General features: G+C 37.0%; 1 protein-coding gene across 33 annotated transcripts in view; it reads right to left on the reverse strand.

Annotated features, from left to right (window-relative positions):
- The window catches only part of RIMS1 (regulating synaptic membrane exocytosis 1), a 335679-nt gene that overhangs the window by 203560 nt on the left and 104540 nt on the right, over positions 1–27579 (reverse strand). For 30 of the 33 annotated variants that reach the window (XR_008732858.1, XM_055714435.1, XM_055714418.1 and 27 more), the window contains exons 2-3: positions 17772–17985; positions 16080–16091 (exon numbers count right to left, since the gene is read on the reverse strand). Coding sequence is in view for 32 of the 33 variants with exons in the window: in XM_055714435.1 (XP_055570410.1) it covers positions 16080–16091; positions 17772–17985 (226 nt within the window). In the remaining variant the exon portion in view is untranslated. The remainder of the gene's footprint in view (positions 1–16079; positions 16092–17771; positions 17986–27579) is intronic. The other 3 variants (XM_055714419.1, XM_055714416.1, XM_055714449.1) reach the window with 1 other exon arrangement.

The raw sequence follows: 27579 nt of genomic DNA on the forward strand, positions 1-27579 counted from the left end.
ATTTAACTCTTTTTCATCCACTTGGCATACACAAAGTTGCTTTTCTATGATTCTAATTTATTACACAAGGTATAATGTAACAGTGGGATGCTAAGTGCAGCATTATTATCTATTAAATTATATTTAATTATAAATTAGCTTGTAATGGAAATAAAGCCTGTAAGCAACACTGCCTTAACACTTACCATCAATCAGTCTCCAAATTTTCAGGTAATCAGAAATAAGCAAAATTGAGAACAAAATGAAAAATGAAAGGAAGTTAATAGGGATGTTGACAACCTGCATACCACTGACTGTATAAAGGATCTTCTATATTTAAAAAACAAGAGAAAATAAAGACAAAGGAAAACCTTCTAAATTAGAGTTTCAAAAATCTACATGCTTTACGCTGAAAACAAGCTATTGTTTTGTGCATCAAATCAAGAGATTAAATCCAGCCAGTTCACTGAAGAGAGCAGCAACTACAGTTATTTATGGTCAAAGGAAAGAAAGCAACTAAGCAGAACATGGCTATCTGCTCCCAGGACAGATGGAGTGACAAAAAGAAGTGGCTAAAAAAAAAAAAAAAAATACAGAAAATAGTATGAGGACTAAAAAGGATGGACCGTACAGGCCAGCCTTCCCTTAGGTTGCATTAGTGCTGTCAGGGAGATGCAGCCCCAGTGGTGGGGCCTTGGGGAAAGTGTGTATAAAGGGCAAAACCATGACACAAGCAGTGAGGAAAAAAGTATGAGAAACAGCACTGTGAGCACCAAGATTAAAGAATCATAGAACCATTTAGGTTGGAAAAGACCTTTAGGATCATCAAGTCCAACCATTAATCCAGAACCGCCAAGTCCATCAATAAACCATGTACCTAAGCACCACATCCACACATTTTTAAAACACTTCCAGGGATGGTAATTCCATCACTTCCCTGGACAGCCTGTTCTAGTGCTTGACCACCCTTTCCGTGAAAAAATTTCTTAATACCCAATCTAAACCACCCCCGGAGTAACTTGAGGCCATTCCCTCCTGTCCCATTGCTTGTTACTTGGGAGAAGAGGCCTCCCCCCTTCTGCCTAGAACCTCCCTTCACGCAGTTGTGGAAAGCAGTAATGTCCCCCCTGAGCCTCCTCCTCTCCAGGTGAAACAACCTCAGTTCCCTCAGGAGGATGGAAGGAGGTGCTCCAGTCATCTGAGCAGAGATTCTCCTGCAGCCTGTGGAGAAGGCTGTGCTGGAGCAGGTTTTCTTGACAGGAACCGCGGCTACCACAGAACCCACATGGGAACGGATTTTTTTTTTTTTCCTGAAGTACTGCAGCCCATGGAGGACTCCAAGCTGGACCAGGAGAACAGCACGAGGAAGGAAGGAGTAGCAGAGAGGAGCTGTTATGAACTAACCTCAACCCCCATTCCCCTGTGCCTTTTGGCGGGAAGAGGCTGAGGAGTCAAGAACAGCGGAGTGAAGTTCAGCCTGGGAAGAAGGGTGGAGGCGAGAGGTGTTTTAGGTTTTGTCTTTGTTTCTCACCATCCAACTCTATTTTAGTTGGCAATAAATTACATCAATCTTCTCCAAGTTGAGTCTGTTTTGCCTGTGATGGTAACTGATGAACCAACTCCCTGTTTTGATGTCATTCCATGCACTTTTCCATCTTATTCTCTCCCCCTGCCCTGCTGAGGCATCTAGCAGGCAGTCAAGGTCAACCCACCACAGCAACTTCTCTAAAAGGCCTTCAAAATGAAGAAACACAGCTGACTGGTGTAAATCTTGTCTTTGTGAAACAAACTGCATAATGGTTTTACAAATCACTGGGAGCCCATTTACAGCTTCCCATACAGTCTCTCCCCATAGTCTTCAATGGGAGGAAAACCAATACCTGGATGCATTTCACATGCAGCTTGGATGGATTTAAGTCTCCTTAATCAAACTTAACTCAATCATGAACTTTCATATCAAGGGACTTAGGAAACAAGCTATTTTTCATGTTATTACAGTTACTGAAGCATGCATTTCTACTTATCATTGGCCCCATATCTGTCAAGCTTTCAGCTCTCTTCCCGATGGAAAACTTGGGAATTCAGGCAGACAGCCTGGAGAGAACTGTACCTGACTGTTTGCAACAGGTGTTGAGACTCCACAAAGCTTTTCCTACAGTAACTTTTGATAGCATGTACCTCTGGTATTATAGAAGGAGCATGGTTTCCAAGAAATGCATAATTAGCTAAGCCTGCCTGAATCTTCAAAGCATTAGGCTTGCTCCTTAATTTTGTCTTGGGAGAAACAGCCTGCATGGCTTACAGCACCTGTCTTTTGTATCCAAATCTGTCAGTCAGCTTCTTTTTACAAAACCAAGTAGTTTCTCCCAAATAAACCAGGCCACCTTGTTTTTTCTCCAGTCATCTTAGCCTCAGGAAGGCTAAAACATTCCAGCCTAGATTAAGCTAGTTAAGTAAACTTTTCCCTTACCTGACTACTGTCTTTCTGAAGCTGAATACTTGTAGTCAGTTGAACAATGCCATTCTCATTACTTGAAGATTTGTGTATAGCAAATTTTCAACAAGAGTTTGAGTGTCTAATTGCATGGCCATAGAGTTAAAAGAAGATTTTGATTTTCTTAGGTTTATTAATTACACTCAGGAAATGGAAAAAGAATTTTCTAACACTAATAATTTATATCCTAAATAAAATATTTAAAATTGAACTGTGGGTTAGTGCAATTTTCAGTAACATACAACATTTTGTTGTCAGCTTTTGTCTCTAATGTGGAAAAAAACCCAAACTGAACTCTCTATAGCAGAATATATTCACAACTTTCCACACATTTACAGACTGCATAAGACCATAAATACCCTCTCTGAAGAAGGTCAATTTATGTAGGAGACAAAAGGTTAAAAAAAAATATCTGCTGCTGTAGAAATCGTCAGGTTGCCTGTAGGGGACAGGCGTAGGATTGCACAGAAGATTCAGATGAGTGTGTAGAGTTTCATTTGAGCTAAGTCTAAATATAGGTTTCTAAATGTGTCTACAGGCCAGTGCTGCTGTCTGGTTTCTTACTGTAACTAATGAAATCCTGTAGTAGGATTCAACTGCCTCAACACTGGCATTCAGTTCTACCTGCAATGCCCTAACATTTCCAAAATAATCTGACAGCCTCCTTCCTCTGAGGTAGCTGCTGGAAGCTACAGTAAAACTCTGCAGTACCTTATACAACACTAGATGACTAGGGGCTCTACTTCCCCAAACAGGCACTACACTTGAGAAAGATTCAGAGCAGATTTAGTTTAGTTCAGAGCAAGTTGAATCACCCTGAGGCACACTGATCTCCTCCAGTAAGTATAATGAAAGCATAAACACAGGTCGCATATAATGTAGGGGTTCTCATCTGAAACTGACTCCTGCCCAGTCTGACAGGTAAATGTACTGACTTAAATCTCTCTTGGACACCTTACCAGTCTCCTCTTTAATAGTCCACAGAAGTGACCAAGAGGACAGCCCCTCTAATATGAACAGTAGGTTCTGCTAAGTACACTTGCTGGTTGACCACGAAAATGTAAGCATACAGAGCAAAGGGATATAACCTGCAACACAAGATACTCAGAGTTACGCAAGGGTAAGGTTACATCTGTGCTGAAAGCATAGGGGTAAAACCCAAACCAATATAGGAAAAGCAGGTGGATGACATCTTCCTCCATTTAATTCCCTACTCCAACATGTTACTTTTCCTGCTGTATTGCACTCACACTGGCAAGAAGTCGTCTCTGTAGTCTCATTAACTCAACCACAAAGACAGCGAGATCAGTCCCTGAAACTGGCTTGGAAAGCAGGTTTTCCTACAGCTAAAAGGACTGATTCAAATAATCCTAAAGGGTAAAGCTGTCAGGCTGACAAAGGTCTTGAGAGCAGTTTGCTGGATGGACCTTCATCTGCCCTCTCTTCAGTTGTTGACAGTCGTTTTAGCTGGAATACTGAAATTGCACAGTACATGATTAAACTTCAGCCTAAATAACATGCAGTTCTTTGGAAATCTCAATCTGGATTTAAAAAAAAATTCTTAGGTTTTATCTGCTCCTTAAGGAAGGCAGAACACATTTTGTGCAGAAACCGCTTACCGATAATTAAATAACCAGTAACAGATATTTTATATCATTTTATAATCACAGTTCTGGAAAGGGATTTAATTTATCTCCATAGGAAGGCTGAGTTTCAAATGGGTCCCTGTATTAATCGAATAATAATAAAAACCCCCCACACAAAATATTACATAAACTTGTCTATAGATTTGCTTCCTTGACATACACTGTCCTATCCTTAAACTCACATTTTATATTTATTGAAATCATGTACCTCAGATACGTTTATGACAAAATATTCTAAACCCTCACTAATTGCAGCACTGGAGATACATAGATGGAAGCATCCATCTGTTAAATAAAATCACAAAATGCTCCACAATGCAAAAGATATAAAAGATATAAAAGCATAGATGGAAGTATCTTTTATCTAGGACATTGCATTGCTAAAAATACACTAAATTTTAATCCTGGATGAGGATTAAGGTTATTTATAATAAAAAGAGAAAAAGAGAGTGAGAGAGAGCACAGATTACATCTAGTCCTCATAATTACTTTGGAAATTTTTTCAGCTACTTGTCAGTTTCTCATAATGCTTAATAGGTTATAAATCTTATCAAATCTCTCGTTGCAGCAAGATCTCTTTTTAGCTAAAATCGCCCTGGTTTGGGGTGAAAAAATAGCCCCAGAATTCAGTTTGCTAAATTTATTTCTATTTAGCATCTCCACATTATTTTGTAACTACTAAAACCGAAGAATTGTGCCTTAGCAGTGTACATAACTATGGAAATTCTAAATTAATATTAGAAGTCATATTTTGTCCAATAGATTGTGCTAAAGATCCCATGAATGAGGGCCATAATGATTCAAGCTGAAAGACAACAAATTCCAAGAAGAAATAAACTGATCTAGAGAAGAATTTGTTGGCGGTAAGGGGTACACGCTGGGCTGTTGAATCCACCTATGTTTAAATGAGAGTGCTCTCACATGCCTGGGAGATGGCAGCTACTGGTTTTGTTGTGTCCACCAGGAACAGAGGTATCCAGAGGCTGAATAAAGGGATTCAATGAGTTCAGTTCCCAAAACCTAAAGTCTTTTAGAGAAGCATGGTGCATGATTAGAAGAAATCTCCCACTTTACTGTATCCTTTTACAGGAGGACTGTTCAGATGCTGCAACTGCACAGTTTGGACTAAGGGACAGGTTAAATTGTCTCATAGCAATGAAACCCCAGTATAGCTAGAAAACCAACCACTGCTGAAAAAAATGAGGGTGCATTACTCTGATAAAAAAACATTTCCATCAGGTGTTGACACAGGACAAATAGCTCTGATTGAGCTCTTAGACATCAGCAGTCAGCTCTGCTGGTGTACTGTATCCCCTCAGGCTCAGTGGTATCACTGAGTAACAGACTCCTTGAAGCCTCCTGAGCCTAAAGAAAAGCTAGGTATTTTCCTGGAGGTCTCCTGCATATTTGCTATTCAGTACTCCCTCAACATTGGGGAAAAAAAAAGACCAAGAGTGTCTCCAGTCTCTAAAGCTAAGCTTTCAGTAGAATATCAACTAGAAGTGATATCAAGGTTCCTGTCTTCTGGGTGAATTAGATAAAAGTGTAGATGATCTGAAATGTTTATCTGCCCAGTATGCCTTTGTGACATTACCCCTTCCCTTCAGCTGTGGCTTCCATGAAACCACTTCTGTGGAGTCTCCCGTTAGAATCTTTTCCTATCACTGTGGCTTGCCTGTACCTCCTCCCTTCCTAATTACACTGAGGCCTCCCTGGGGAATCTTACCAGCTCCACACCATGTTCCTGGACAGCCCCCCCCGGCTGCATTCAGTCTCCAATTTACACTGCAGATTAATTTTTTGCATCCCAGCTAAAGCTGTGAACAGTAGAATACAAAAACAACTTCCCTTGTTTTGCCAGTAGATGGCACACCGTTACGTGGTCCTCCAGAAATACGTGAGAATTTTGGATACTTTCACATGAAGCTTTCAAGAAATAGCTCAAAATGATGAATATCTAGGATTATCACCGCCAGATGCTTCCTTGATTGATAGGCTACCTCTGCCATGAACAAATGCTGGGTAAGTATATTAACCATCTGACACAAGTATACATATTACATGTTTGTCAACATGTAATACTGGCACTTTTATTTAATTTCGATCTTCAAAGCATTGCACAATACTAATTCATTTCCAGTGATCAGACACACTGTACCCATTGGAAAAGTGGGTTATATCCAGACTCACCCCACCCTCACGCAGATAGAGCACCCTGGCTTCCACATTATCCTCCACCTAACGTTGCACATCATTCATTTCAAAGAGCTGTAAATGTATCCAATGAAATTAACTTATTCCCTAACATGTTGATGTAATAAATATGTGCAAGCCGGATTTCCCAGAAGCTATACATGGACAAATTAAAATTACCTACACCAGCCACAGTCTCTGGATTAGCCATCTCTTTATTCCAAACTTCTGGCTTTTATACTCCAAGGTGACTTCTTTACAGACTGAAAAGAGATTATATGCAGCACAACTGAGACAGCTAAATGTTATACAAAAACAGACTTTAAATTTTTCAGTTTTAAAGCTAGTAATATGAAGATGCTTTTTCTGCTTCTTTTTTATTAACATAGTGCATTTTCTCTTTAGTTCTGTATTCCGTAGCTGAAAGAAAACAATGGTATGTTTATTATATATGGTATATAGTGGTTAAGAAATCTCTAATGACACCAGCCCTTTCTGCACTGCTGACAACTAACACATTATTCCATTACACAATACCTTGCAGAGAAAATTGCTGTCTTAATTTGAAACGCAATAGGGTAAACTGAATTCAGAAATAATAATAACTTCAAATTTGATATGGCAATGAAAATGCCAGTGCTGGTTTGGATTTTAAGATACCATAAAGGTAAACAGTCTGTTGTTAACAGTAGTGAGACTGGATTTGCCTTGTTACCAAGTGGTAACAATAAATTCAAAGCAATTCATACAATGAATTAAAGGATTGGAAAAAGTAGCACATTTTAAATTAAGAAAACTAAAGGTTGTCTTAACATAGTGAAAGGATGGAAAAAGTATGGTGATCTCTCTGCTGAAACTGCAGCTTGTTATGTACAGGTTTTGCATGGGTTGTAGGCTGAATTTGCTTTCTGTTGATAGTAACATTACTAGAAACGTGTTGAAGTAAATGAAGGACTGGAGGAGCCAGAAACAGATCCCTGGGCTGATGATGCTTTGGAAATTATCATCTACACAAACCAATCTACACAGCTATGTTAGCAGTAGCTTATCAATCCTACTCCCAAAAACATCTGGAAGAGATAGCAGCCTGAAATATTTACTGTATAAGCCCTAAATATTTATTATAAATATAAGTCTTAACATTTACAATAATTGTTCCTAAAAGGTTCATGTTACAGGAGAAATCCCTTATTAAAGACATGCTCTATTTAAAATTAGGATTTTAATTGTATGTATCAGTATTATTACAGCTATCCACGGGTCTTTTTGATGGCACACTTGCAAGCAAAAGGGTGATCAAATACTATTAATGTATTTCCAATCTATCATAATTAATAAGTACAAGCAATAAGATATAGAAAGAAAACTTGATTTCATGCATATGAACACATCATTTCAGCTTTTTTTTTAATTGGCTGATCCTTTTCTCCTAATTTTATAAAATTATATACACATTTTAATTCATCATGAATGATCAGAACTGTGTCTTATTCGAACTGTTCAGGTTGTTTCATTTTGCCTTACAATAGATTTTCATAAATTATCATATTAAATCTGTAAGGTCATGCTTGTTCATTTTCGAAATGGCAGTGCACTGAATAGACAAAGATCATCTATGTGAAAATAATCTACTACAAAGTTACAGTTTATATAATCGTGTTAATTATACTAAGGTATATAAACACATCAAACAGAAAACTGGCCCTTCTCATGACTTCTTAATATTGTGTTGCACCACTAGTATTTTCTTTCTTTATTATCTCTTTCTTCTTAAAATCCATTCATACAAGAAATCTCAGATTTCAATTCTTAGAACTTATTTCCTTTACTCTTCTTGTCTATATGTACCTGCAGTTGAAACTAACTAAAAATATTTTCCTTTATACAAGACCTGTACCCACTTCTTCAGTGAGAGATTTAGGACAAAGATTAATCCATTTTTGACAGAGACGTGAAAAAACATATTTCTTTACTGTTGAATTTTCTGAAACCAGAATTACTTCTCAAATCCCTAGTAACACCTTTCCCTAGAACTTTCAAAATTTCCTGGGTCAACAGATGCAGGACCCCAGTCAACACTGTTTATTATTCAATAATGTTACAAAAGGATAAAAAGGGCAACACCTGCTGACAAACAAGCAATTAAAAATTTTAAAAAATCAAGCAACTACAAATCTTATTTTACTCCCAGTACGAGGAATCAAAAAATTCTTCAGGGAAAGCATTCAAAAACAGAAGTCTATACCATTGCACGATACTTTTTAAAATTTAAAACTTAATACTTTTTAAAAAGCATTCTTTTAACTCTTTATTACTGTGAAATAACACACCTGGGGAAAATAGCATCAGTCTGAGTCAAAGATTTTCTCTTCTTCAACTGAAAACACCTTATAAAACAACCATTGAAAAATTAAGAGAAACTGAAAGTCTTCTCTCAGGAAACATAGAAGATAGTATTATCATTGTAGAACAAGTTCCTACAGAACATGATCATAAGATAACTACCATGCAATACAGTGGAGCACCCACCGTAATCAGGTATCCAAAGCGTTTTTTAATGCAATGAAGAAGTTGACAGCTGGTTTTCTGCCATTTTTTTTCCTTTAGCTGATTAAACATTTCTTATGCATTCAGCATATGTGATTTTGTTTTTAAATAACAATAAAATTAAAAAATCACACAGCCTTTACTCACTGGAAAATAAAGTAGTTCTTTCCCATTATTTTTAAAGCATGTTTTTAAGCAGATCTAGCTTATACGGTGTAAAATGTCAGAACTAAATTTGCTAGTATCTTTTACCATGACAGCGCACCTTGAAAAGTAAAGCTGTGTAGCTTATTAGAAAAATGCAACAAATACATTGTAAGCAAAGTCAAATCTAAATACTAACTCAATATGTACTCTGTACAAAAAGAAAATCAGAGAAAACATTGCAGCATTTCCCGTTCTAACTTTGTAGTGAGACTGTCCCAAGTCAGGTAGGAAGAAGGTCCTCTTTACATCAGTACCTACAGAACTGTATGCCCATATGGGAAAGCCAGCTTTAATCACCATGGAGTTCAACACTGATCTCCCACACCTCCGACAATATGTCAGTCAGCCGGATACACAGCATTGCTCTTCATACTACCAACTTAACTGGACCAAACAGCGTGTGAGGCTGTTAGTATTAAAATGATAAAAATACTACACTGAAGGAAACAAAAAGCTTAAATTTCATCTGCTAGCCTGTATTCTTTCTTCCTCTCTGTTTGAACACTGAGATGAAAAATAGCATAGTACTTCTCAGTTTCTTAAGGATTCTGTGAAATTCTCTTACGATGAGGAAACAAGTAACAAAAATAGCATAAAAGATCCTTGACTCTTTCTTTGTTCACCATGCGAGTCAAGACATGGATATGTCAAGCTGTGTGAAGCAAGTTCCTCCGTGGAGGCTGAAGAAGAGGACTTCCAGAAGTTCCCTCCAACCTTAGCCACTCTGGGATTCTGTGACTTCTATGGCATACCATCATTTTTGTCAGGATAAATGGGCATATAAATAATAATTCCTCAACTGATTTAAATATCTTGAATGACTTGCAGATTTCAAAGGTCAGAAAGGTGGTTCCTAAGAGCTTTATCCCACCCTGTACTTCCTGTGTTATACTATATAGTAGGATGCATGTATATATATACTACGGATCATTTGTATGAACTATGCTTCATTTACAAAAAAATCTGTAAAAAAAATGCTTATACATACACATACTATATATATTTTCTCAATATATGACATTAGGCAAAAGGAGGTAGAATAAAGCTCTTTTTGAAAAGCCTTATTGACCTTTGAGATCTTATTAATATTTAATTTTTTTAACACAAGGTTTTGCAATGGAAGGAATTATTACTCACAAAGGTATTGCTGACATTTCTTAAATGGGGACCAAAAAAAAAATCAGAGTAATTCCCATATTCTTGAATCAGTTAAATTGAAACAAAGGTACTGAAAATACAAGACTAAAAATAGGATAACATGTTGAGTGGTAACACTGCAGGGCATTAAAACTTTGGGTTGGTTTTGTGGTTTTTTTGAAGCTCCATTATACTACCTGGAGTTTCCAATAGTGTTTACTTAGGATCTCCACAGGTGACTGTTACTCGGCTTGCATGCTAACAGCAGAAAGAGCCATGAAGGACTCAGAAGCCCTTTATCATGAGTTAAGAAAGAAGGCTGCAGGTGCAATAGATTTTCTTGGTCATCAACTGTAGAATTGCATGACAAGTAGCCAGTCTTTGGCTAACAGGTAAACAAAACCTGGCTAAACAAAGGAGCATAACTAAATGGGTACTGCTTTAAAGCTATAGGGTCAAAAAACCCCAGCTGTCTAGTGACTCTTCTACAGTCCACCCATTACATGAGGAAGCTCTGATCTAGTTAACTTCAAAGCGTGAGCATCAGCTGCCTGCTTGGGGTTTTTGTGTACAAGAAGTAACTGAATTTTTTTCCTAGCTGCACACTGAAAATCAGGTGTTAAAATCAAACATGTTGCTTCAGCAAATCTGCAAAGCAGGCTAATTTTAAGGATTTACTTAAGAGTTCTAACACACTGATTTGTTTGAAAGTGAACTAACTTCCCAGAAAACAAAGTGCTCTACATCCTTCTTGAGACAGAATTCCTCAGTCTTGCTGGACTTTTTTTCTTTTTTCCTTTTCTTCTTTTTCTTTTTTTTTATCTGCTGAAAGCAGCAGTTCTAGGAGCGATTACTGAAAAGCAGTGCTTCTTTCCTGATGCATATAAACCTCAAATAATTTAAGGAACAAATTATGTTGAATGCTACAGAGAGAGAATTTATGTGCTATCACTTTGCAGTTTGCCATGTAATTTTACCTCCTTCTGATGCATTTTTTTTTCTTCTACAGCTGTATTAGTCAGAACTTACATAAATTAGCCTTTTAATGGACAATTTGACATAAGAGTTCCATGAAAGGGATGAAAAATATTCCTGACAATCCAGACATTTTGTTCTGACAATATTAACAATTTCTGGTAAAAAACCATTAGTATACAGCTGAATTGCACAGCATATGTGCTCAAGTTGGTAAGGCTTAAAATTAGCAAGGCATTATGTAAGCAAATTTTCAGCATAATTTAAAGAAACTAGATGACAAACACCCTGTAAAAACATCTGACATACAATTAGGGAAGTGTTTCCAAGTTGCCTTTCCTTCTCAGTATAAATCACTGACATTATACTAAAATGAAAATAATTTCAGTGAAAGACAGATCAGAAATGTGAGTCTCTAGTACTTCAGCACTGATGATCGATATTACTTTCTGCAGTCATATACTACTAAGCTTAATTAATCAATTCTCTTATATTTATAATGTATTTTACATGCTAATTTCCTCCCAGTAGTCCTTTACATATGTAAACAGAAAAACGAGTTACCAAACCATTGTATTCTGCACAAATCGCATTCCTGGAAAACATGGGAAAATGGTAACAAAACTATTTTTCATCATTTGCTCCCAATTCTTTTCACTTTAAATTTGATCAGAAATTGTGATCCTAATGAAATCTGTAAAATGGGAAACTGATCGCTATAGATAAATATATGGCTTAATCTGGAATATGGATCTTCCACCTTATTCTGTCAATCTCATACAAATTTCCTTTAATTCATTACACCTACAGCACCTCACAAAGTACTTTAAATCTGATCCAAAGAAACTGCATTCACTCATTCAAGTGTATGTACTTTTGTACCCCAAGATGTATCTCCTTTTCCACAAAGAGAATGAAACTTCACAGATCAGGTTTTTAACAAAGGAAATGCATCTTTTTGCATATACCTAACCAAATATTACGGAAAAGTTTTACAGGAATGATGCAAGAAAAAAGCATATTTTCAGGTGGGTTTTGATCTACAAGGCTGTGGTACCACTGGAGGGAAGAACAGAGAAAGCAGTGGCAGCCAGGCCATCAGGAAGATGGAGCAAGGGCTCTGCCCACTCCTTGCCAAACCACAGAGAAAAGCTGGCCGGACATTTTGCTGGCTTCTCCGCTGCCCTAACAACGCTAGTACGTCACATCAGAGGGGAGAGTAAATGGAATGAAGTAACTTAAACCCATTACCATTTTGGCAATTAAAATGCTTGTGTACGAACAGAACTAGAAGGATCGAGAACAAAAGTGGAGATACTCTAGGGAACTGACAACACCTAGAAAATGTGCCAAATTAAAAGCAAATGAGCACTCCTGCCAGCTTTTCTCTAAGCATCTACCTGACTTCCTTCTGAAATGCTGTCTCACGTAAAATCCTGTACTAGTAACATTCTGGTTTCTTTAAAATACATACAAATGCTCGGTGCTCACAGTAAATAGGTTGCCACATTCACATAACATGGTTTCTGAATACTTAGGTAATATGAAGGAAGAGAAAACACTTGTATGTTTTCTGTACATCATACAACTGCCAACTGTTTTCAAACCCAATTTTATTATTACTGACATTATTAATACTGAATGCTCTCACCGCACAGCTACAGTTAAGCCTGATTTGAATAAGCGAACTAGCTGGAAGTCCTCTTATCTGACAACGCTCCCATTCAAAGTGGTCTGCCCGCAGCCATAAGAAAGGAGAGCAGGCTCAGGTGAGAAGTATAAAGAGCTAACAAACACTCAAAGAACACAGGAGAACTTAAAACACATTTAGTTATACATTTTGACTTATGAGAAATAATCATTCAAAATTATTCAAAGTGCCTCATTAGCCACTAGGATGTACCGGTTATTTTCAATCAATTTTGTAATTGGATTGTTTGTAATTGTAATTGGATGACTGCAGTCATCTCTTGATAATCCCAGGATGCCTACTAACTTGCACAAGGAATCAGTGTTTTGGGATGTCTTTTATTATTTTAAATGAGGAGAGAACATACTAAGTTTTGCCATATATTTTTGAAACAGTCCTTAAAGTATATTTGGTACTTGCTTGAAAAGGTCAAGAACAGCTCCATTGTATTACATTATATATACCCCATTTTAAAAGTATTTAGCTAGAAGCAACAGTTGCAAGGGATTTCTTAAGGACCTAATACATTCCCCTACAGCCACAAACAAGCACATCACATAAATCCTTCCCTAAACTTATGAAGTTTAACCTTTAAAATTTTCTTATTCTTCCTTCCAATAAGTCACATGAAAAAATTTCCCATGGCTTCACTCTACTGATTGCAAAAATCTTTTTCCAAGTCAAGAGTATTTATGGCCAGGTTTCACCCATTTGATCTTAGGTATTCACCGTCTTCTAGTCTGAAGGTTATTCATACTGTTTAAAGTTACTGTGCTTCTAGATACAATTACAATTGCTTCAGCTTTTGTTCCCCTAATCTCTCTTAGTTTTCTTTCATATGAGCAGCTCTCCATTTCTTTCATCGTCCTCTGTGTGACTTTCTTTGTGCCTATCAAAGTTTGTATTTGTCAAAGATGGCTAACACATGGTACACAACATCCCAGGTGAGGTCTCACTAATATTAATTCTCCAACTCTACGGGAAATCCTTTGAACCTAGGATAATGCCTGACTCTTCCTGGGCTTGGCACTTTGGTAATTCGCACTTCATCATCCCCTCCAACTGAGGCACCCCTAACTTGTAGGAACTTGGTGCATGTGTTTTAATATTAGTATAATTTATTGTGGTAAAAATTCATCTGGTGAGAGCAAGGCTCATATAAACATGTTTGAAAAGTCTTTACTAACATTAAACTCACCATTCAAAAAGGGTTTGCCCCTATATGTAGTCAGGAATGTTGAGCCACTGAAAATAATTAACAAATAATATTTTCCTCTTGTTGCTCTATATAAATTATAGCAGAAAGATGGTATTTACTAGGTATATATTAATATTTTGGAATTAATTCATTCTATGTATTCCATTAGCTTTCTGTATATTCCATTAGCTTTCAGGCACTGCTAAAGCAATTGTACTTTATGAAAAAGTTCCCCATGTTCCTCACACAATCAGGACTAATTACTGGATACTATCCCTCTGATTCCTTTTTCTTGGCATGTGGAAGCTTGGAGTTCAACAAAGCAAAACCTAAACCAAGGCAAGTGCAAACAATAAGGATATATTTAACTGAACTTAAGGACAAACCAAATGAGTCAGCTATGTCTTCAGGACACATCTTCAGAGCACTTCACTGCAGTGAAGTCTATTTTCTGGATCCCAAATTACATTTTCCAAATATGAACACCTAAGCCGTCACATCATCAAAGAAACAATCTTTGTATGCAGACACTATCACAATTTCAGTTATCCAGCAAAATTTTTGTTCCGAATTGAAGTGTGAAGGGTACCTCAAGCACATAGGTGAGTTTCACCTAGCTTGCTCTCCAAAACCTAGATGGCTAAATTGTACGTAAGTGGCACTTTTGGCACTTAAGAGCTTTGCTGTTTCTGGCCCTAAAGAAGACCCTGCTGCAAATGCACTAACATTTTGATACACCCCAGTGGACGCATCAGTGATGCACTGCTTTAGTAAGAAATAAGCATCAAGCTGAAACTTCTTTCTTTCTATCCAAAGTGATTTGGATGAAAACAATGGAAATGATCTGGAAGTCCTGGATTATTTCAGCACTCTGTTCAGAGCACCACACAGAAAACACTGGAAGGAAGCCGTAACAAGTTATATTTCATAGCCATTAGAAAAACAACCATGCTCTCAGAACACTACTGCCTTAGGAAAAAACTACGACAATATGCAGGCGACAATATGCAGGTGTGATGACAGAAATCATTTTCTCTGGGTGTTGCACAGTACTAAATTGCACGTTACAGCTATGCTATGGTGTAAATTGAGGCATACTACCACTTCATAATATGGGTGTAACACCATCATCCACATGTCAAAAACTACACTGGATTGTAGTGATTTCACTTTCATTTCAGCTGAAGTGCCAGAGAAACTGGCTAATTCCTACTACCTACGTCTCCAAGTTAAAATCTGGAATATCACCTTTTGCAGACCAGCCTGAGAAGAGGCAGTAAGTGGACATGCACTGTTTTGCTCAGGTACTGCCACCCCCTCCTCCCTGCACAGGCTGAAGAGATGAATGGGGAACTATTCTCACCTATTTCAGATAAGGCACAGGCATTAGTCATGAATATGCCTGTACTTGATCCTAAAAGTTTTCCAGACTATTGAAATGGTAACTACCCATTCACAAAGGATTCACTCCATCTGGCTGACTATACTTATATCCAGTTTTAAGAGATTATACTTTGCCTATGCGTATTATCCCAAATGTAAATCGAAGAGCTGATTCCACAAGAATTCCCTAAATTTCTGCTGCAGCCAGAAGTGAAACGCAGCAAACCTTGTAAATCAATGTAAAATTGCAATTAAAATACTAGACTTCCTGAAGCTGATGAAAGGACCTTGCATGCAAAATCAAATTGTTAACCGAAGACACTTTTATGACATAAAGCTTTATTACACTTTAATACCTCCTCTAGTTTTTAGCCTATTAATAATTCTCAGTTCTTAATTAATGTCTTTTATTGTCCTAATTTTGAAAAAAGTCTTGGGTTTTCTTGCTGGGCTATCTTTGAAGCGTATGTTCAGCTAGGAGATGGGCAGGGCCTGGGTGTTAGGATTCCTGTTCTTCCCCCCCTCCCTTTTTGATGATTTTAAAATTTCAGCTCCATTTTTTACATTCATATGTTTCCCCATTAACTAACAACATTATAATAATAAATGATAAAAAGCATGGATTCTAACCACTTTGTCCTCCTTTGGGAAAGCATCCAAGGAAGCAGAATAAAAAGAGAAAAGAAAAAAAGAAGAGAAAAAGAATAAAACAGGCAAGTATTAATAGACAGATTTCAAAGAAATGCAATTCTAGTAACTCTCTACAAAGAGATAAAAACATAAAATTTCAAATTAAAAAAAGCTTTAAATAAAAAGATGACATTACTGCATATGTAGAAAACATGTTTTCCCACCATAAGCCACAGAGGCATAAACAATGTCACAAACAAAAGGCAAGTTACAAATGAATGGACACTTTTCCATTTCTGTGGCTTGAAACAGTGGGTGAAAATTAATTAAAATATATTTAAGTTTTTTTTCTGAGTAAAGATAGGCTGAATTATATGCACTCTAATAATAGTATAACATACCAAAGTAAACTGTATCTTTAGAGCAAGTCTCTAATACAGCTTATCATATGCACTCTAATAATAGTATAAGATAACATACCAAAGTAAACCATATCTTTATAGACTTGCTTTAATGACACCACCTGCAGGTGATACAATGAAATGCATCTATTTATATTACAATATGATTGTATGCAAAATTTTGTCCAATACACCCATATAATTTAATTCAATGGACTTACAGGTATACCAGGGCTATGGAAAACATCTAAAATAAAGATGAAATGCATTTTCTTCTGCAGGTTTTTTTTGGTTAACATGACATTTCAGAACCCTATTCAGTTGTTTACCTCAAAGAAAGTGAAAAGGCCATAAACTAGTTCCATCGAGAATGTGACTACCTGCTATAAAATTCATGACCACTTTTAACTGAATTTGTATTGATAATAAGAAAATCGGTGCATTTTCCCTACAAAAGACTAGTACCTTAAAGACATATGAGAAAGTTATCTCATCTCATGATAAATAACAAAACTATTAATGCAATAAAAGGATATTTGTAAAATGTTTTATAACACACCATAATCCTAGATGATCAGGCAAAAACAGTCACTGGATAATGGTCTTACAAATATAGATCCTACCGCTCATGTACAAGTGAATAGCCAGTTCCTTGTAAGGGACGGACTGAACAAAGAATATTCTCAGATACCCTTCAGTTTCGCGGACAGCTACTGCAGCTCACTGCATGCAGATCAGAGGGAGAAAGATTTATCTCACCTTCCTGAAAGCAGGATACCTAATCCAGATTAATATACAGGTTTACTTTTTAAATAAATTTAAAATAAATTGACGTAATACTCTCACTGTGGTAAAAGAAGTGGTTGGGGTTTACTCTAACCAAAAAAATTGACTGATTTTGTTCAAGAGAAAAGTATACATGTATGTGAAAAGCTCTATTTAAAAAATCTAAAATTAAATCAGAGTTCAATAAAAATTTATCAGTGTGAAGTTGTACCTCAGCAAAAGGGTTTCCTCTTTCATTCTGTAAAAAACAAGTATGTTTTCTTCAAGCCATCACTCAAGTAGACCTATACACTATGTATTCTTTTTTTAAAAATTAACTCTGTGAATCCTAAGTATCTCCACAATCATTAAATACATTATTTTACTTTATGCACACCTCATAATGAAGTGATGAATGAAACACTTAAGTAAAATGGAGCATGAAATGCCAAACTTAAGATGAACAATCTGCAGCGTGACAATGTCAAGGAGGTTTTTGCTTAAGAGGACACATCAGAAGACTTACATTGTTTGATCGCAGAGAGACACGACCTCCACATCGAGCACAAAACTTGGTCCGGCAATAAGAGCATAAATGGCCACAACCATCTGCAAACTTTGTTTTATGACAGATTCCACATGTTGGAGCATCATCCTTGTGCTCTCCCTGGTAACGGCGGGCTTCTTCCCCTATCTTTCTTACTTGCTCTTTATAGCTTTCAAATTGTTGATGCAACCTCCTGCATAGATGAGAAAAAAGTTTATATAGCAAGAATAGGAAGAAATACTACTACTGTGTATTTCTTTGTTTCAGTTTATAACTCTACCTAACATTCTTCCACGTTCACAGTATTAAATGTACCTCATATCAAATACATACATCTAAAGGAAAAAAATAATACACATTAGTATTCCTATTAGGTTTACTTCAAAGCTCATGAACAAATCATTTCACTTGACCAGAAACTGATCCAAATATAAAAAGATGGCAAAAAAATACACAGTATTAAAGAGAACCATCTCCATGTACAGAATAAAAGCAGAAATATAATTGCCTGAGCAAGTTTGCATTGCTTTTTAAACAACGTTATTTATACAACAGGTGTAATAAAAAAAATACAAATCAATCTTCAGTTCGCGTCACACTTCTGTTTTCAAAACCTAAATTACTAACACATATAACTTAAATATTTCAAAATGTGCTCTACAATCACACTGGCCCTACTAGAACCTGAGAACAATTTTCTATGTCAAATCTACGTATCAACAAGCTATTCTAGTCTCTCTTGTTCACTATGAGAGACTACTTTAAGGTCGAACAGTTCACCATGCTATGTGGAACTCTCAGGCTTTTCATCCATATTTCCAGATGTTGCTTCAACTCTACATCTCCATGGATAACATTAAAAAAATCATGAACAGCTAAATAGATTATTAATACGAACAGTGAATCTTGAGTTTAATAATGGTAACAGTAGGTGTGTTATCTATAAAGGTCTTGATGATATCCTTCATCTCCACTACCTGCTTTGAGCTACCCACTCCCTTAATTAGCATTGAGACTCACACCATTTAACCAATGTACTTCTAGTGAGACAACTCTGCGTTTCTGTGGGATTTTGTGTGTGTGTGCTGGACTGTTTTGAAATGTAAAATACAAGTAATCAGTGTTATTCATATGACATACTGTTTTGGTGAAGTGGATATTTTTACTTTAGGATGATATTCAAGCCCAGAAAGTGATAATTCACCTTAGCTAACAGGAATCATGATAAAATACACATATTCCATTTGGATAGGAATACCACTGTTTGTAACTACATAAATCAACCAACTCTCATAGTAAAACCCATGACTTCGCAGAGGGATATTCTAGTGAGGATGCAGCAACAGCAAAAACTAAGAAAAAATCTGTTTCTCCTCACTACAAACACAATGCATTATACTTAATACTTTATGCTATTCAAAAAGTTGGCAAGAGAAGCAAAGGGGTTTTTTTTATTTTTATTTTATTTTTTACTAACTTGCTTAATAAACCTTCGTGGTATTGAGTAAGATGATAAAGTAGGTCAAAAGAATTAGGCAAAATACTGGACAAACAATACTTTTGGACACATTGGATTGCACTTATGATTTAACTTATCTTACACAGCTGCTCACTTACAAAAAAAAACCAATTAAAGACATTCAGGAATTTGTGTAATAACCAGCATAACGAATGCAATTAAGTATGGGAGAGGTCTGTAGGTATTTTTTTTTATTACATTAAATAATCCATTAAAAAATAGAACCACGGAAACTAAATTCAGTTCACTTCCATTATAGCAAGACTAAAAGTTCTGGCTCTTCACTAATGTTGAACGGGAAGGTATCAGCAAGCACTGCCCCTCTTCCTGTTCTTTTCCAATTAGACAGTCTACATCTGTTGTTGGTTTTTTTTTTAATCTCATATGAAGCTTAGGAAGTGTATTAATACAATGATGTTTTGCCCTTTTGTGTGCACCAAGGGATGAACATACTAGCAACTAAGCAAAATTAAAGTGAGAGGGTATTTCACTTCTTTATAAATATGTATCACTTATTTGTAAATTTCTTACATTCTGCATCAGCGTAAGACCCTTTTTACGATGAGGGATTTGAAACCAAGTGCTTATCTTGTATGTCATCCCCCGCGTTACCGGAGAAATCCTAACACTTCCTCTACAGCAGGAATGGAATTGGAGAAAACAGCTGCAGAATTCACAGAGCAGAAAGAATCTTACCCAACCCATGGCAGGGCTGGTTCACTTATTTCTTTTGCAAGGTTTTAACCACCTTCACCACCTTTTTGAGGAGTGACAGGATCTCTGTATCTCTGGCGATTCTATAACAGTGGCAGCAAATCCCTCTCACCAGTTTTGTCTTACACAGAAGTATATTAAGCAAGAACTACAATATAGGTGGATATTTTTCAGGTTTGCTTCTCATCTTTCAGGCTACAGAACACATCTTCATCAGATGCAAGGAAAATTTAGGTATATTAAATATTCCTTAATGTAGACAAGCACCTAAAGGTTAGGCTAAAGACTTAATAACATCCTATGATGTAACAGTTTGGGGGACCCTTGAGGCAGCTATCAATTCAATCATTTCAACAGAGAAAGGAAGCAGGCTACTATGTAAGAGGAATGTATGTATATATACACACCATTTTTCATCATGCACCCCAAAATTCATCTAGTTCTACAACTGAGGTCAATGCTAGAGCCAAAAAGGGGAGGTTTCCTCACTTACACAGCCTCCGAAGATCACAGGAAAATGAATAAAACACAAGATTAGAACAAAAAATAGAGGAAACTATTCCAGGACTTGACACTGGCCATATGTAAGTCAGATTGGAGAAGTTTCATATATTATATATTTTTATATATATATTATATATTTATATATATAAAGCACCTATCACCATAGTGATAAACAGTCTTTGGAACCACTCTTGACGGCAGAGGTAAGAACAGGACTTAGTCTGTTAATACTGTACAATACAGTAACAAATACAGTAAAATTCAGTATTTAGTTTCAAAATGTTGACCATAAAAATTCTACCAAATGTTCTCACTAAAAATTAGTATTTATGTTTGAAATCTTTACCTTCAACATATTTCATTGAAAATATATTTTACAATAGAAAAAAATACTTAAGTGAGAAAAATACCTTCACATAATACTATTTTGTAAAAGCTTTTTCTTGTTGTTTGTTTAGGGTTTGTTGGGTTTTTTTGTTTAGGGTTTTTTTTTGTTTGTTTGTTTTGTAGTGGTGACTTTAGCAAACAGTACATAAAGTTAATGACCATTTTTTACTCAGTTTAAATGTCCTTTGACTTGAAACTGCAAATCTTTGATCCCACCCAAAAGAAAATGTATTTATTTATCTGTTCCTTAAAATTTGATCCTTTAATCCACAAATCTATCAGCAGCTGTTGCATAAGAAAATAAGTAAGAACTATCTGATACAAAATTTGAACTAATGAGAAAAATATCCCCTCCAGATGTAGATGTAAAAACACATTAAAATTCTCATAAGTTTACATATTTAAAATATTTAATATTGTATCATTAATTATTTTAATATTGCTGAACTAGAAGTCCCTTAATTTTTGTTCTGTATCACTCTAGCCACATTTCTTGCTTAATTGATCTACCTTTTTAACATACTGCCTCAATGCCATAAAACTTTGGGTACCTCCAAGAGCATCTCTTTATAACATTTATGTGTGATGTCCTGGTTATCAGCTGGGATAGAGTTAATTTTCTTCTTAGTAGCTGGTGTAGTGCTGTGTTTTCAATTTGGTGTGAGGAAAATGTTAATATCACACCGATGGTTTTAGTTAGGGCATGTTTCTTCTAACTCAAGGACTTCTCAGTTTCTCAGGCCCTGCCAGCGAAAGGGCTGGAGGAGCATAAGAAACTGGGAGGGGACACAGCCAGGACAGCTGAGCTGAACTAGCCAAAGGGATATTCCATACCATAGAATGTCATGGTGAGTATCTAAACAGGGGGAAGTTGGCTGGGGCTTGCTGATAGCTGCTCAGGACTGGCTGGGCATCACTCAGTGGCTGGTGAGCAACTGTATTGTGTGTTGCTTGTTTTCTTTTATCCCTTCCCTTTGGTTTTTGTTCCTCCCCCCTTCTCCCTCCTTTTCATTATAGTCGGTGTTGCTATTATTAGTAGTATTTTATTTTATTTCAGTTATTAGATCGTTTTTATGTCACCCTTGAGTTTTACATTCCTTCCCGATTCTCTTCCCCATCCCTGGGGGCAGCGCAGGAGTAAGTGAGTTGGTGCATGGTACTTAGTTACCAGCTGGGGTTAAACCACAACAGTGGAGTTTCATCCTTTGCTAGGAACACAGAAAGAAGTGCCTGTGCCTTTGGAACTGATCACATCACCGACAGCGTCATCTGATGACCCGAGACTTCAGTACTGTAGTAAACTTACTTATCATACAGGAAAGACCTCTCCACATACAGGATTAAAACCATTCTCTTCTTGGAGAAACAACAGGATAATATCTACAAATCCAACAATACATTTGAGAACATAGCACAGAAAAGTCAAGAAACTCGAAAGATAAGCTTCCTCCAACATTACGGCCATACTTCACTTGTGCAGACCTCACACCTCTCTTAACAAAACAGTTTCCTCCACGTCAGCTGGCTCTGCTGGTGGGGGTGCCTGCTATTTCACATTCACACAGGTGGCACGTCTTGTGTGACCAAAAAAAGATCATGCAGTGGGTGAATCTTTGAGCACATCAAACCTCATATGACTAAAACCAAACCTGTCGTTAACGTTCTGGAAGAGACTGAGCCACATGGAGAGGCACATCAGCCTCAAGACTTTACCACACATACATGAGAGGTTGGCGGCACCACCGCTGGTAGTGCAAGACAAAACACAATACACAGTTTTCATGTGTACAGTGAAAGACTTAACCTGTTCACTTTTACAGTATACATATACCTCAACCTATGTTGAGGTCTCTAGTTATTTTTCCCCAAAGAAAACATAGTAGGTTCCTCTTCCTTTTTTTTCTTCAAAGGCAATTGACAAAAAAACCCCTGCTTTAGCTGCGTGTCATACATGTACCACATTTGCATTTGAATATTCAGTACTTTACATTGACATTGTAAATGTGACTAGTTTACTAGTGACTAGTAAAAAAATTACTGATAGGCAATTCTGCAAAGCTTTACTCATGTCTTTGTGTACTTATTAAAAACTGTAAGCCTTGGAAGATGTTCATGTGATAAGCAGCTTACATACCTTAAACTTTTTAGACAGCTCACTGATATCATTAGGTTGGCAGACAATTAACATTAAGGTAAGCTATAATATTGACTGACCAGAAAGTTGTGTATCTTTTGAGAAGTGGTGTATCTTGGGTTCTTTTGAGCTGGCCCAAGACGTACACTTATACTCTGCAATATATATACTCCACTAAGCAGACATTAAAATTACGATCCAAGAATGTAATTTTTTATTAACAGACTGTTACTGCTTTGCTGTTTTACTTTCACATTCCTATAGTGTTACCTATCTGAAATATTCGCACATATACACTGAAGATTAAAAAGTGACAAAATGGTGCACTTGCATATTTATGTTCTGTCTGCGTAGATTTCTAAAAATGCCAAAGATTTGGGTCATCTTTATGCACAGTTACCTTTTAAATTATTTTTAAATGTAGTATGAAACTATTTTACTTACAAATCCAGCAGATGGCACTACAGATTGCATTTTCACTCTCCCAGTGATTCAATCTTGGAATCTTAAACACCTGATGTAACGTTATAAAAATACTATGCCCTGTCATGAGTTCACGTTAGCAGAAAAAGTGCCACCTTCTAAGTGACATTGACATAGCCTTAAGTAACTATCCACCAGTGGCTATTGCATGTATGAAAAAAAGCTTATTAAAATGCCTGCCTTTGCCCTGTTCACCCATGCCATACAAACACAAATCACACAGAGCTTAGACAATTTTTTCATAAGTAAGATTTTTACCAAGTTCTGTTGTTAGCATTCTTTTTAATAGTAAATAAAACAAACAAAAATTAAAAAAATTCTGAAAGCAGCCTTTTCTCTTCCACATGCTCTCTACTTCCTCCCTGTTTTATTGATGCAAACACAAATATGATCACACTTGTAACTCACAGGCGTATTTCTCTACCTCACATTTGTCTCCTTCTTTCCAAACCGAAGGGTTTGGCATGCATTGCCGACTCCTGTCACGGATGAGATCTCCTTTTTAACTCCAGCAAACCTTAACTTCCACCTCCATTCTGCTTGCCACTTGGGACCAATAACTACTGTGCTACACTGGACTCACACCAGTTTAGACCTTTACTTCAAAATGCTACATAAGCCTCAGAGATTAATTTTGCAAATTAAAAAAAAAAACAACAAATGCACAAAAAACCCCAAAGTTTAGCTAATTTCATATCCATCCAGCTTAAACATTCAGCTATCATCAGCTCATCCCTCAATTCCTTTTCTTGCCAGTGTAAGCCTGTTCTGCTAATAGTCTAATCACAATCCTGCAACAAGTACAATTTATTTTACCTCTCTGTATTTCTCTGATGACCCCTCTTTTCTATTGCATAAAACATAAAGGCCTTATCTTCACCTTCAAAGACTTTCACAGCCTATTTCTACCTCGCTTATCATTTCTCATTCAGTACTGAGGCGCTTCTGTTTGACCTAAACTTTGAAGCAAGAATCTTTGTGGTCTTCCCCTTTTATTGCCCCTAATGTGGGAGTATTAGCAACTACACCCTACCATTATCCTCCTTCAAAATCACTTTTGCCTTGATGCCTACAAAGATCTGGACAAAAATTAGGTTACTGGTATGTTAAAACTTTTAGTTCTCAGACCAGACAAGACAGACTCCCCTGTCTGCTCTGATTGTTTTATTATTTGCTGAATACTTAAAATGCAGGCAGCCCCTGTGGCAAAGACTGACTTTTTTTCTGTGTCCATAAAAACCCTCACTCAGAAGGGTTTAGTCCCTGAGAAGTGCTTCCAGGCAATATGGTAATAAAAATCTCCCAACACAATTCAGAAATTCATCAGGTTACTTTTTTCTTTCTTTTAATCATTTTATGATTCTAGTCATTTACTTTTTTGGTTTCTCACCCTCAGGCAATATAATATACTCATACGTTTCCCCATGTCCATGAAGGACAAAGTGTTTTTAACAAGTGTTGGTATTTTCCTATATACCCACGACAGCAGGAACCAGCAGCAGCATAATCATAAAGCATTTCATTGTGGGACTCATGATAAAGTTCAGACTTGGCTGAGACAAAGGTTTCACTGACAGATCTCACATGGGAGTTTAGACTCGGCCAGCACTGCTGGAATTAACAGCTCTTCACATGTAACAGATACTTTTGCCTTCTATACAAGTTATCTTAATTCCATTTCCCTCATCTAATCCGTTATCGAGTGCATATTACCTGGCAGCATGCTAGCGAGACCTGTACAGGCTGAGGCAAAAATGTTCCACATCTTAAGTTAGAAAGTTCCCCTCCTCATCATGTCAGAGCAGAGGATTTATTCACAGGGCTCTTATCTGGTGCCTTTTCAGCAGCAGTAACAGTCATTTTCAAGCTAACATCTTACTAAGGGCAGGTTTTCTGCAAGCTCGAGCTCATTAAGTAACTTGCATAAAATGTCATTTTTCAGCTTCCTGGAAGTTTCCTAATGTAGGTTACTGGAAAACTTTATTTTCATATACTTGTATTTTTTTTATGTTTTTTTTTTAAGTAACCACAGCCCACAAGCAGACTTCCTCCATACACAACTGAAGAACTGTGAGTCAGAAATGTGCAGGATCTACAATAAGGAATTTACATTCCAGCTTCCCACAGTTCCTCCCAAACGACTGTTACCCTTTCTGAGGTACAAAAGAGAAACCAGATAACTAAGCAAACAATGCATAACGGTACTAAAAAAGGCTTAGCTGAGGAATTCAGAAAGAAACTGTGTATGTCTTACATTAAAAAGAACTTACACACTGAGATATATTTAGTACTGAGGGAATCAATGCCTTCTGCAGAAAAAATAATTAATGTTTATCCCTTCTTTATTTAAAAACATATATTCTTATGTCATGGCTTTTATGAAAATAGTAAATAATTTATATCAGCTGAGGTTTTTTTTCATTTTTTTTTATTCTGAGTTCATAAAATATGGAAACCAATACTACTGCTAAAAAAATGATCCGTTCTCTCACATGACTACGCTTTACGGTAACTGTGTGCAGAGAAATTTATGTTCTAAAAGTTAGTCTTATTTTTCATTAAAAGTGTTTCAGTGCCATTAGGAGGGGTTTCGTGGTGTTTTTTGAGTGAAAATTGTTACATTTAAATGGTAAAGAATTATCTGGAATTTCAAGGTTTTAACAGGCCCAAAAGTTGAAACAAGACTGAGAGAGGAGGGAAACACCACCTTTTCACCCAGTACTGCTCTGTTCCAATTAAACCTCAGAACCTAGAGCTCCTGCAATTTTGGGAACCTCTGTGGCCTTTCCTTAGCCTTTTTAAGGAGATAAAAGCCCTTTCACCCAACTGCTGTTACGAGCTGGGATCTGGAAACGCATGCTCCTAGGGCAGGGCATGAACCTTTATTCATGATGTCCCAGCTGGCTTGCACAAAAATGAGGAAGACCTCTAGGTCACAGCACAAGCATACATACTAAAATAATATTCATAAACATTTGTCCCTAAGCCCATTGGAAACAGCTGTTTCAAAAACTGCAAGCAACCACCATAATTCTCAATGGTTTCTCCACTCACATCTGAACATCAAATTCAACAAAACTTAAGGAAATGACAAGTTGTGGTACGACATGCATTATTGTTGTCTCCTGGAACACGGTCCAGCATGCTTCTAACATGCAGGTGGCCTCTGTGCCTTAGGGCAGCAACTGACTCTGTACCACATGGCAGAGACCATGCCGTATTTGCTAAGTGGTCAGCCCTTCTACATCTTTTACTATCCTGTTTTAACTACAGCATCTGCCCTTCCAACTATTGTTTGAACTTCAAAGCTCAGTCCCATGGGTTAGACTCTTCTCTCATCTTACTACTGCCAGCTTCCCAGGTGAGCAGAATCCTGTGCCCTAATACAGTCAATTCAGCACTTTGCTAGTATATAAAGGTACGTGAAGTGCTATCATGCAGAGAGGAGACATGTCTACCCACTTTCCTTATACTTTTACACTTCCCTGAGCAGCCCTAATAGCCCAGCGTTGGTTCTCCAGCCCTAGCATGACCTAATGAAGGGGGACAGAGCTAAACACTTTCAACGCCACCACAAAACTGGGAAAACAATCATGTGAGTCAAATAATTAAAAAAGAAAAAAGAAAGAAAAAGAGAAATGAGAGAGAGGTAGAGGGGGTTAAGAGAAAAAGCATCAACTGTAGAAACAGTTAATCATAGGAGACATCAAGCAGAGCACCTTGAAGACCTCCACAGAGACAGCAGACTACTCAAACAGTATTCTGTCTAGAGACTTGGTAAGATGCTGGAGACCCCAAAGTCACCAGGACCCTCTCTGTCAGGCTTCCTCTTCCCAGTGCTGTACACAGACAGTTTGGCCAAAGCCAGTAGAAGAGTGGTGAGAACACACTACAATGTGTCAATGCTTTGGTCTTAACCAGAATGGGCATTTTTATATACCTCTTACCTGTGTGGACAACCTCACCAATATCGGTCATCTCACGTAACCATCACAGCTCTGCTGCGCTTTCATACTGAATTTCTTCACCACTCAGCTCACTTAACA

Source organism: Falco cherrug, chromosome 6, assembly GCF_023634085.1.
Source record: "Falco cherrug isolate bFalChe1 chromosome 6, bFalChe1.pri, whole genome shotgun sequence".
NCBI lineage: Eukaryota > Metazoa > Chordata > Aves > Falconiformes > Falconidae > Falco > Falco cherrug.